General features: G+C 38.9%; 1 protein-coding gene across 1 annotated transcript in view; it reads left to right on the plus strand.

Moving 5' to 3' along the window:
- Positions 1-13,388, plus strand: part of cdkal1 (CDK5 regulatory subunit associated protein 1-like 1) — a 238,825-nt gene that overhangs the window by 164,768 nt on the left and 60,669 nt on the right. Inside the window, exon 11 of the mRNA XM_084357757.1 lies at positions 4,150-4,330. Within this exon, the coding sequence (XP_084213883.1) occupies positions 4,150-4,330 (181 nt within the window). The remainder of the gene's footprint in view (positions 1-4,149; positions 4,331-13,388) is intronic.

The following is a 13,388-nucleotide window of genomic DNA, read 5'->3' on the forward strand; positions in this document are numbered from 1 at the left end:
GTCTCGCCTTCATCTTATCACGGAGGGCGCTCACAGGCATCTGTTGTGCAAACATGCCCACATATTAGTGCACATATTTTGAATGTATGATGAGGAGGATGGCTGTATGTATATGGAAAATCATACACGTGTATGCACGTATGAGGCCTCAGCAAACAAAGAGTTGATAATAATTGTGCTGAAGAAAATGACGTGTATTATGGAGCTTAATTCAGCCCATTGAGGTAGATGGAAGACTGACTGTGTGCTTATCTTGAGTTTTAATTAAAAGACTTTAGTCTCCTATGAACACATTGTCCCTGTGTAAATGCTAACTCAGAGTGGTTACACACCATGGCTAATGGAGGCTACTGTCTTCAGGGATGTGGTCTCTTTGCCGACATGGGGCAGGGGAAGAAATGGCAGGAACAAAGCACACACACAAACTCACACCTCTGTTCGGTCTCTTTTGTTTTAGGGGCTTGAGGGGCTGCAGTGTCTTTGTACTCTGAAATAGCTACAGGAAATACAGAAGTAGCAACTGACTGCTAGCTGTTTATAAAATTTGGTCCTCCTATCTCTCATCATACAGTGTATGTAATATATTCACAGGTGCATTAGTTTACTTTCCATTAAAACAGATCATTGTCTCAGACATTGTCAAACTGAGAACTAATTAAATGTGTCCTCCATAAACAGACATTAAGCATGCATTTAAAGATGATAATTAGGTTGATGAGCCCCATTTTTCTATACACACCTGTTCACACAGTGTCACAGTGTTCATTTTTGGGACGTTTTGATTTTGACAGAACCAGATAAAGTGTGACGTCCCTCTTTTTTTATTTTCAATTTTAAATCCAACATATGTAAAATTCCTTCTCTTAGTATTTTTCTTCTTCGTCTCTACTACAGCATGTAATGCCTCTTTTCTTTCTTTCTTTTTTTGTAAATACCACTTTCTTTTATTTTATCATTCCCTAATCAAAACTAATTGTTGTTGACTCAACAAGCCTGACATACATACATACAGTGTCTCATTTCATAGATCCTGTTTGCTCAGTCTGTTCATCTACTTTCCACACACTACAGAGGCTCATCTTGCTCAGTGTTTTATTTTTACTCTGCGTCTAGTTCTCTGAGTTTATTGGTCAGATAACTGATAACTCTTTTTTTAAAAACAAGAGTATTATTAGATGTCTTGGTTTAAGGTGACAATTCCCATACAGTTAGTCAGCTGTGTTTAACAGGAATTTGCATATATATTTCCAATTGTTGCCATCAGAACTCTACTTGAGCTGAATGAATATGCTATAGAACCTTTTAACATTTAGTATACAAATGTGATACAAAATGGGATGGATGGATAGAAAACTGACAGGCTTGTTTGGAGAAAGAAGACACTCATCCACTGTTAAAATTATGTCCAGTAGGTTAGAAATACAAATCAATTTTTTAGTTTCAAAAATAGCTCTCCTCATGCATTGGTTTATTTGAAAGCAAGTTGAGCTGACACCTAATCTGTCTTCTGTCTTGATATTCTCCTTTTCTGTCTCCGTCTTTGCCTCCGTCTCTTACTTACTCTCTGTTTTTAGAAAGGTGAACAATAACATGATGCATTTCTCCTCTCTCATTTTAACAAGGAGAGTATCAGTGTGGTTCTTGTTCATTAGTATCACACATCACACCTCCATCACCCTTAGATCTGGGAGAGACAGAGGTGTCAAAATGACAGTGTGTGTGCGCGCATGTTTTTGTTCCCTCTGAGCCTCCACCTTAAGAAAATCCACGAAAGCCAATTCACACCAGTCTTTCTCCCTGCTCTTTTCTCTCAGTATTCTATCTCCATGTGTTACTTTGCACCCCTAGCCCGAATTGCACATTTTTTCCAGCAATGGTGTAAATTTTCTTAGTACTACTGCAAGAATGAAAAGGACACACTGGCTACCTACAGTTCATACCTCCCCACAACCATTACCACCAAAGGGCCTTCACAAATTGGATATACAAGCCTTGGGGAGATGCAAAAGACAGTTATCTATTGAGGCCAGAAAAAACCTGCTTGTTTGTTTTGCTAATTTTATTTACCTTCCCTCCCACTGCTATTAATGGAATAGCTCGGGGGAGTGTATTATAGATATTTTATACTCTGGTGACGAGGGCATTAAATGGCAATAAATAATGCAAGTTTTTCTTTGTATTATTATTTAATTTATTTAAACTTTCATCACTGTAGGAGAAGAGTGTTTTTTTGTGATTAGATCCTTGCCTTGGCTGCACATTTCTCAAATGTGGCTTCTGGACTAACACCACACACCTGCAAATAAGTTATTTACTGATGACTATAATGTGGCTAAACACAGTAGAGAACCTAGGCTCCAAACTAAATCTTCCCATTTTCAAGACACTTTACTTGATTAATTATTGTAGAAAGCCTACAGGCAGCAAATAGTCCTCTGTTTACCTAACAAAGTAAAGGATTTAAACTATGTATTTTGTGTTTAATACTCAGGAGGTTTGGAAGCACTGCTTGAGGGGATTCAAGTAAATTTTAATCACAAATCGAGAATTATTCATTTATTCATCCATTTCACCATTCCATGCTCAGATTTTTGTTTTTAAATTATTTAGTTTTACTTTTCCATAGGGGAGTTGTCAGGCAGATCTAAGAGGTCAAGGATGCCTGTGCCTGCAGGCCATTGGTTAATATTAATGACCAGCGGCCAAATGAAACTCATCAATAGGTCAGAGGTTATCATGGGGTTGCAGATGCAGGAAGTTAATGTAATTAAAGATGCATCATGTTGTCGATTGCTGAGAAAATGTCTTTTCCACTCTTTTCTTAATGTCTTTGTTGAGCTGTCTTTGTCGGCCCCGTCGTGTTTGCTTATGCGTGTTTGTTTCTTGTCTTAATGTGTCTTACAGTTTTCAAGGATTTTCAACAAGAGATAAAATATTCTTCATGATCTCACTTTTAATCCAAATCCTGTCCTTGCTTCATGTGAACACATTTGCAGCCAGGCATTGAATCTGTAAGAGCAGGGAACATATGAGCTTCAGTGAAGGAATTACAAAGTCAAGTGTGAGATTCTTGTTGAAAAATGAGTTAGGAGTGAAAGAGGGGCAAGAATATAGATAAAGATATAGATGAAGGAGTGAATTGAAAGGAGCATGGCCACATTGCTGGTGATTGATAGTTTACTCAATCCCTATGGCCTTCCTCTTCCAGTCCCCCCAAAGGTTTTTCAAAGGAGATGTGTTCAGTCAGATCTGTTGGAATGCTAACCTCTCCCACTTTACTGGTCAGATTAATGTTGTGAATGAAATAATCTTTCCAGCAGAGGTCCTATATTGGTCATTTACAGCTATTTTAGCCCCAGACATGATGGCAAATGCCTTTGGGATCAATCCTCATCATTGAAACTGTATGCTAACATGTGAAATCAGCATACATATCAATGGGAATGTCAAGTGGATACTCGAAACTATAGATACGTGGTCTTCTGACAGACAACGGTGACTTAGCCTTGGAGTTCTTTCACAAGCTGTCCATCTGCCGTCAATACATACGGAATATATAGAACTAATCAATGCATCTATTCCCACATCCTACTGGCTACAATTAATCCAATGAGCCAACTGGTCAATAATCAATAGGTATTGATTGGCAGCCGAGGTTGCTAATCAGGGTTTGATTGGTTGAATGAGTCCATAGGGAGAGGCTTTAGCTGTCTTTAATGCTACGTGCCTCACATGTTTTTTCAAGGGCACGTAGCAACATTGGGAAATGTCTGTAATTCATTAACTTCAGAGTAATTTAATCAAATACTCAATTTCGTTCATTTTTATGACTTGGTGTCCCTAAGAGATACCTCTAGAATAAAGATTGTTGCTTTCCACGATGCTCCCTGATTAATTTAATGAACAAAGTGAACATATGTTATGTGGTGTTTGGTACAAAACAAAATAGTAATTATTTCTTGTGATGCCATTATTTTGTTTAATGTTATCAAAGGACCTTTGTTGTTATTTCTCTACACCACCAGATGTTAAGCAGAAGTCCCTTTCTCAAGGGAACCTCGATAGCACTTATTTTTAAACAGAATTTACAGCAAAAAAATAACAAACATATATATTGCCTAAAAGGCTCTCTTTATCTCTCTATTTTAGGGTCCCAGGGGTAACCATTGCCACAGATATAATCTGTGGTTTTCCTGGGGAGACGGAGGAAGACTTCCAAGAGACAATGGACTTGGTGAAACTCTACCAATTCCCAAGTCTCTTCATCAACCAGTTCTACCCCAGACCCGGTACACCTGCTGCCAAGATGGAGCAAGTACCAGCACATATGGTGAGTGTGGACAAAGAGACGGAGACCTTTTTACTACTAATCATCTGACATATCTGATTTGGGCTGGATTTAGCTGCTCATGTGGGAAAGTGATAGAGATATGAGAACAATTCCCTTTATCTTAACACACAATATTCAAAATACTGTACAATATGTTTAATAGCACGAGACCTTGAACAGACAATAACTATAGTTTCTTGAGTTCAGCAAAGCCTGAAGCTTGACCCGATCTAAGAAACATGTTATTCAGACACAGTATATAGTATACAGGCGCACTTTGTTACCGACTTGTAGCACTCTTTAGTGGGGAATACAGTATTTTAACCTAGTTAGGCATATCAACTTTGAAACCAGCCAAAATAGAAATAAAAAATTCACCAAATCATTCATAATAGCGGAGGCTGTATTATAAGCAGTAATACATAGTTGTTAAAGGAAAAGATATTTAAACTGACTCCATGCATATGTGAATGTACTGTAAGTGCACACACAAATTTACGTGTGTGTGTTGAGGAGACGCAGGCCAGCCTCCTGTCATCTAAAAATGTAAAAGCCTGTTCCAGTTCTGTCATGACTTCTTTATGAATTTTAAATATTACTAATCCTAAAAGACATTTCTGTATTTGGGGGCGTGTGTCTGTCCCCTTCAGACAGACAGACACATTGGGTACACATACTGTATGATGGCAAACAGTGTTAATGTGTAAATGTTTAAATGTTGAAGCCTGTATTAGAGTTAAACATTTGATGTTGGCAGTTAAGTAGTACTACAAAATCCAAATTTGTTTAAAGTGGAGAATACCTGGGTGGGGCTGGGTTGAATGAAAGGAAACAGACTTTGATTGGATAAGATAGAGGATCAGTCTTAACGCTGCAATATTTATCAGAATTGCTATAGATAGAGTTGACACTCTGCCCTAAAGATTGTAGATTGAAGTTTTCTTGAAACAATTGATCAAGTGAGGTAATTCAAGACAGGCATTTTCAAATATTTTCTTTACCTCGACTGACACAAGTCAGAGGTTTCTTTGAGCCTAGATCCAAAGGCTGTTACTGAAGTAGAGTAACTGCAACACATTGTCTCATGGTAGTTTCTGCTTCATTTGAACCTCGTATTGTTCTCTGTATAACCACACATCTCCTGACAGGTACTCTCTGTCTTCTTCCCTCGCTCTCTTCCCAATCAGCTGCCAAATGAAACAATTACCAGCTAATGAAGCCATAATTGTTGCGAAAGACGTGTGTAAGCGAGAAAGCAAAAGCGAGAGAGTAACGCCGATTAAAAACATCACCATCAGCAGCTCCAGGGTTTTCTTGACCTTTTGCCTCATGGGTTTCTCAGAGCCACAGTCATCTACAAGATAATTGTAAAACATAAATTAACAGCTTTCTACAGCCCTTGCAGTGTATCCTTAAAGATACTTTATGCTCATTATTTTCATTAGGTTCTTCTTGACCGTGGATTGATTCACAATTCTACATACATACCTTAGTTAAACACACTACAAGGAGTTCCTTCCATATGACCTACCTAAGAAAACGAGACTATTAGCGACAAGACTGGCTATTTCTATGTAGTATGTTAGTCTTAGTTAGTCTTAATGGCTGTCACTGGCTTTGATTCCCTGCGAATAATAAGGCATTAAACTAAAACTATTTTTTATGGCGAAGTGCTGAGGATGAATTGAGGAGTCTCGCAACCTGAGAAAAAGCTGTCTATCATCTGCTGGTACGATAGCAGATACATCTGTATTTCCACATGGCTGCAGACGAAACTGGCATATAACATTACAATTTATGTTGGCCTTGCCTTCCAAATCTGTTAGCTATAGACCTACAGCTTACAAATAGCTGCCTTACCTCATTGCTAGGCATCCTGCCAATAGCTGTGTTTGAAACAGAAAAATAGTAAAAAAATGTGTTGCGTATTTCTTCCTGCCTGCCTTCCAAACAAATACAAGAACCTGTCAGGATCTTTGGGTCACAAAGCAGTGACGCTGATACCACTTTTGTCTACAGGGACGGCCAGAATTACTAAAGAAAATGAAAGTTCCTTGAAGCTGCTTTTTAATTTAAGCTCTTTTTGGTAGTTTTCCTCTTGCAAAAATATTTAAAGTAGCCCCACTCATAGTTGCTTGATTATATCATTACTTCCATCCACATTTTTCCATGTTATCTAACTATGAGCAACCCCTTTCCAAAGATGTTGTAGAACACTGGTATGCAGCAGTTCTCGCATTATTGAATCTAAACCATGGCATGCATGCGGGTTTTACTTGTGCCTGATATGTTTATCGTTGACCTTTTTTCTTTTGTTTGACCTCCTACATTATGTTAGACCCTTTGCTGTATCTTCTATCCCTTCTTGCCATTGCACTCTCTCACTCTTTACCATCAAAGTGTTGACACATCTCTTTCAAGTGGAGCGTCTTCATAAGTCATTCTCTTTTTCTCTCCTCCCTCCCATCTCCATTCATTCTCTGAGGAGAAGCTGAGTGTGTCTTAGAGGGATCAATCCCCAGACAACCACATCACGGCTGCTACTCTTCTTATCTTTTTTACCCTCTCCTTTCCTTCTCCCCCATCTGTCTCATCCTACTTTTATTGTCAGCGGTTGGATGTCAGCACGCATCTGTCCAAGACTTCATTCCACAGGCAGCTCTTTGATTGTCAGGCTGTGGCATATTGCTGGTTCCTGTGGAAACCTTTTAGTGTCAACTTTGTTTTTGACATACTAAATTATTTTGATATTTAGGTTTATTGTTTATTAAATGACTATGTTGCTTGTGCCAAGTCACGTGAATAATTGAAAAGGGCAATAAAAAATGTCTATATACAGGCAACAAAACAGGTCACTTGCTTCACTTTAACATTTTTTTAAGTACCTTGAATAGGATCTCTATGTTCACATTGTCATCCTCTCTAATAGCTGTTTTCACTGGTCATCTACATGTTGAAATTTAAGCTAATTGTGAGTTTATTTGTGCTTGACAGAGAACAGTCAAAGGTGAAAGAGAGTGTCAGAATAATATGTTAGGGTCCCTGTAACCAGTACACCTGCTTCGGTGGTTAAAGCTGCACACAACATCACATCATCAGTCACGATGCACCTGTTCTTACACACATACACACACATACAAACAGACACACACACACACACAGCAAGTGGTGGCAGCTAGGCGACGACTAGGCCATGTAGGGTCAGTCATTAATAAAGTGCACCAGATGGTTTGTCTGGAACACAACTGTGTTGAATAGCCACAGGAGGGATGGATGGAGAACTAGATGGAGTAGGAAACGGAGATAGAAGGAGGTCTGAGAGGGAGGGAGAGAAGGAAAGCAAGAAGGGACAATAGGAAGAAAGCTAAAGGGGAAAGGGAGATGGATGGAGGACATAAAGTGAGACCACAAGAAACAGCTACAGGGACATGCCCATTGTGGAACCTAAAGGGGCACATTAAAGGAGCAATATGTAAGAATTGGCCACCTTTCAAATTTACACCTCAAACCCCAATTGGAGGCAGCATATCACCAGAAAGTTGGGTAGTCCACTCCTATCTTAAGAAATAAGGAAATGCACAGTCCCTCCCATAGCATTTTGACAAGCTAATTCAGCTAGCCACATAGGACTAGTTGAACTGCACATCAACAAACAACTAATTTGGCATTATGTTATAACCTTATGCAATTAGCTACATCTATAAGCTATTTTATCGCTTACCCTACAAGATTAGAAATAGAATGTAACGGCCATGTTTACTTTTGTTTTGCTTCTAATTCCATCACCTCTTTCCTTTGTGTGCCCAGTGTGGTTTCTTGCCAGGAGCGGCCGGTGGTGATGATAATGGTTGCTTGCCAAGAGCTTCAGCTGTTCCATTCAATAACTACCTTTCCTTAATTGGTCTAACTGGCAGCAGTGCCTTTTTAATATGAATGACATGAGGTAAGGATACGCCCTCAGGGCAGCACTAGTTTTTTTTCCTCTCATGTTGAACTGAGGGCAGACTGGCAGTGTTTACCTTTTCTTATCGGTATGGGACACAGACATGACCTTTTCAGTGCCACTATCAACGGGAGGCGAAGCAGATCTCGCTCAGTGTGATTGATGTAACGAGGTACTGTATTCAGCGATTCAGTGTTCCTCAATTTACTTTGCAGGACAGATGATTCTTAGGTAGTTTTGGACTTAAAAATAAGGTTTAGGTCATTGCACTGCTGGAACACATTAAGAGGTAGGCATATGGTAGGAAGTGGTCAGGCATATCCACAGGAAGCATTTTGTCTACAGTGGACATTATGTGTGATTAGCTAGTTAATTAACTGTCAATACACCTCTTTCTCCAGAATACAAGCAGTCACACTCACTTGTGCAAGAGTGTGTGTGTGTGTGTGTGTGTGTGTGTGTGTGTGTGTGTGTGTGTGTGTGTGTGTTTCGAGAAATAGGCAGGTATAGATGATAATGACTGAAAGTTGTTTGTTTGAGTAAGGTTCTCCTATGCCTTGGGTATACTGAAATTGTTTTCATGTACCGGAAAACAGATAAAATTATCTTTGAGGTTGGCTTTCTTCCTCACTACTGTCCTTTTTTTTTTGAAGCATTGTCTCACATTGGAGAAAAGATTATTATAAGGACAGTCATTTTTAGTATTAAAAGACATTATTCATACATTGCATCAAATTAGCTAAAATATATAAACTGAGGTTGGCTGAAAAAGCAACCTTTGACCAAAATAAATGCACTGGCATCTCTGCTAAGGTATTCTCGGATCAAACTGTAAGATTGGGCACTGCTGATCAAATATTAATCAAGATTATGTTACTGCATAGCCTATTTTTTTGTCTGAAATGGTTTCAGGAATTTTAGTGTGCTGTTTAGCTCTAATCTTGGTTAAGTTTCTTATCTGGCCCCCATGTTGAAACGTTGGACTCACATGCACTTACATACACACATTGCATACAAGTAATTAGTTCTACTGTTTAATCATATCTATATTTGGTGATCCTGACATCATATTGATGATGTTGCATTAATAAATATATAAAACGAAGTAAAGATATATGAAAATAAAAAAATATGCTCCTGCAGTCTGATTTCCAGAAAACACATATTTATAAGGAAGAACACACAGACAGATTTGTCTCAGTAAGTCAGTGAGTGAAGCAGAGAGCTGGAGAGGGTCCAGCTGTGATGTTGTCCAGGTGTTTTGAGGTATTTGTGGGGCTAACTTATTACCTACTGTAACAGACGATATATGAAAAAATGAGGATGGAGCGGAAGGCAGAGGCAGATGGAAAGAATAGGGGACCACAGGGATGGAGGGAGAGAAGGGACAGTGTTGAGAATAAAGGGATGTGAATGCTATTAGCTCGGATCTCCATAATCATCCCCAGGTGACCAGAACTTAGCCTTGATAAATGGACTTGGTGAATGGAGGGTGTGTATGTATGTGTGTTTGGGTGTCTGTTGGTATGCAAGGAAGAGTTGAGAATGAGCAGCTGCAGAGGAGAAAGAGAGAAAAAAAGTGATAGAGGAGCAGATTAGCTAGTCTAGTGGGACAGTGTTTTTAATTTCCCCAGGTTGTAATTGGTTAAGAACTCCATTACCCACAAGGCACCAGTGCGGCAGCTGTCAAAGTAAAACAGCTGGCCAGCCACTAGTAGCTCCATATCCTAGCCTCACTATCATTTATCTATGCCCTGACACGTGCACACAAACACTCGCATAGACACACATGCACACACACACACACACACACACACACACACACACACACACACACACACACACACACACATATGCATGCTTTTTAGACACTCTCACACACACATCAGGGGAGATAATAACACCAGACTAAAAGCAGTCTTACAGGTATTAAGGTTGAGTTAATGGTTAAGTTGCTGTCTGGGACCAGATAGGCCGGAACTTGATTAATGAGGACCTAGTCTACTAATAATGGAAGGGATAACACATTGCATTTTAATGATCACAGTTTTTGCTTGCCACATTCAAATGTTTTTTTTAGGTCATCAGCAACTGAGAGTAACACTGTTCTACAGGGTGTAAAAAAAAAAGATCTCACAAAAAATAAGCTTGTACAAAACAAGTGTAGATTTAATAAAAGAGGAACTTTAGGCTGCAGCAGTGGTGAGCAAGGAATAAAAAAATGATTAAAAATCTGTTTTTAATTAGAAAACGTAAGATTTCAACACACATTCAGAATGGATATTTACTTGTACACGTGCTAATACTATTTGAACACCTTGCAACGTGATTCCAATGTTAACTTGAAAATAAAGATTAATTATATTATTAATTAGACAAAACAGAGGTGTTTGAAAGTTTCATTGTGCAAGTTGATTTTGACTGACCTTAATATGCGTCTAAATGACATAATGAAATCAAACAAAATCAAATCAAATGATTTAAATGCCATCTCTCTGTATCAACAATTTACAGCTAAAATGCTGTTCGTACGCCTTAGTTAACACAAAATGCAATAGATCTGGCACAAGTCAACATAACTGATACATGTTATGTGTAGTGACCTCTGTAGAGACAGAATGGTCACTGACACACAAACACACACACCAGAGCTTCACCATTGTGACCACTTGTCGTTGTGATGCTTTAGGAAGTGTTAATCCTTCACACACATGGACAAAACCACACACCGATTATGCCCATGGTGTTTCTTGCAGTAATGTAACACAAACACGCTGTGGGCATAGGCTCTATAGCAATAACATCTGTCCGTCATTAGGGAAAGACAAATGGACGTATACTGGTAAGCCAGAAGCACATACAGTACAAGCTAAGGCAAGATCACTGTTACCTTGCCGCACAACACAGGGCATAATGACATATGCCCTTGCTCATACAGACACACAAGAACACAGACAGGCACACACATACATTTCCACTGCCTCATGTCAGAGAGTCTCACACTGAGCTTTTTCTCATTACATTAAACACTATCAGGAGCAAAACCTTGCTGGTTGTGTTGGCAAGCACATATAAAATGCTGTCTCATAAACAGCCTTCGCATCTCATTTCAGAGTGTGTTTGAAATTTACATCTCACATAACTGATAACAAACTTGTAAAGAACATTCAGCTACAACATGCACATGCCTAAAGGGGCAATGTGTAATATGGCCAGAATATTTTAGTTAAAAACATTTAAAAAAGGAACAAACATCAACAGAATGTAAAGCAACAACAGTATTGATGTTTTGTCAAAGACATCTACGTACTGTGTTGTAGAGATGTCTACTGAAGTAAGCATGCTTACCAGCTATCCCTGGCCTGTCCTGTACCGTAATACCACTTTGTACCCCCCCCGAGCTTCAGCTGGGAGATGTATACAAGCAGCAAGTTTGCTACTTTTGAAAGCTCTCTTGGTTTTTAGTGTAATGAATAAATCAAAATAAACTCACAAAATTCCAAGAAAGGAAATACTTCAGGTTTCCTTGACAAACAGGAAAATACAAGCCCACACCTTCTGAATTCAAGTTTCCCTCTATTATTTTCTTAAAACGATCTTAATAACCTTGTTCACTCATTGTATAACAAACTTCAAGCTTCACAGCATTGTGCAGATATTCCAACTTTATATAAAATGATTTTAGAACAGCAGTGTTTTCATGAAGCATGTAAGTTTTTGTGTGTTATTGGCAGCAGAGAGTGTCTCTCATCCTACACCTCTCCTGCATGTTTTTGGAGTACAAGTGTACATATCCTTGTAATGTCACTTCCCGTTAGACGCAGCATCCGTCTCTGGCGGCAACAACAGATGGACGTAATTGTAACAACCATCGTTCATCATCACCATGGTGGCAGGTCCATGCGTACATACACGCACACACACATACACACACACACACACACACACACACACACACAGTGGCTTTGATTTGCTAGGTTGCCACTGACACAACTTCGACGGCATGCTAGATTAACTTCTCTGGTTGATGGACCACACATCCTTGCATGCACACGCACAAACACACACACACACACACACACACACACACACACACACACACATACATACCTTTATACAGACACTTTACTATGCAGCACACTAATAAAGCTCTTAGAATTAAAGATACAGTAAAGTAGGAAAGGTAACGCAGAGTTTCTGAGAGACGCTTGACTACCTGAACCATTGACATTTAACAAGGTGGTCTCATATGTAAATGCTGCAAAATGTTTGATTCAGATTTCAGATCTCTCTTCGATGCAGGTTGCGGCTGTATGTTCACAATATCACAATTGTTTGTTTTTCAATCACGTAGGAAATGTTGAATTGAAAGAGACAGGTGTGTTGACCACATCTACAGTATGTTTTGTCTTTTATTAGAAAGCCAGGGCGTCATAGTAATCATTATTTAGTTTAAACGACTGCCATCTAGGTTGACAAAATGCAGAGTTTAATAAGGTGTGCCTTTTTTATTGTTGTTGTTGTTTTTGTTTTGTTTTTTGGACATTTATTAAAACTAGTCATGGAGAATATATAATTAAAGTATTAACCCAATCAGTGTCGGTGAAATTATAGCCAATCAATAGAGCCAATAGTATGAAGCCACATTGCTTTCATTGACTAAACAAGCATAGCATCTTCACGCTTTGATGCAGTAGGTGGTAGCATCCTTCTCTAGAGTTGGTTTGCATAAACACCGAAGATGAGGAAGCACAGCACTCTGTTGTGCTAATGACGTCAAACTGCTGCTGTTTTTTATAAAGGTTTTCCAGGAAGACAACACACTTGTAATTTGCTGTACATGTACTGACAGGAGGGATGGAGAGACAGGAGAGATTGTGTCTTTTAACACAGCAAATCTTATTAGGGATATGGAGTATTAAATTATCTATTTTTACTTTGCTTTCTTACCCTCAGGTGTCTGTAAATTGCAGGTGAGGAACTTAAAAAAATATATACAAAATGGGAAATTATCAGTTATCTTATTGGTATCAGCCATGAGAAGCAGGTGGTTATCAGTATCGGCCAAAAAACAAACGTATAGCCCATCCCAAATTAAAACAAGTTTCTTGACAA

The sequence above is a fragment of the Pagrus pagrus genome (assembly GCF_965226575.1).
Source record: "Pagrus pagrus genome assembly, chromosome: 7".
NCBI lineage: Eukaryota > Metazoa > Chordata > Actinopteri > Spariformes > Sparidae > Pagrus > Pagrus pagrus.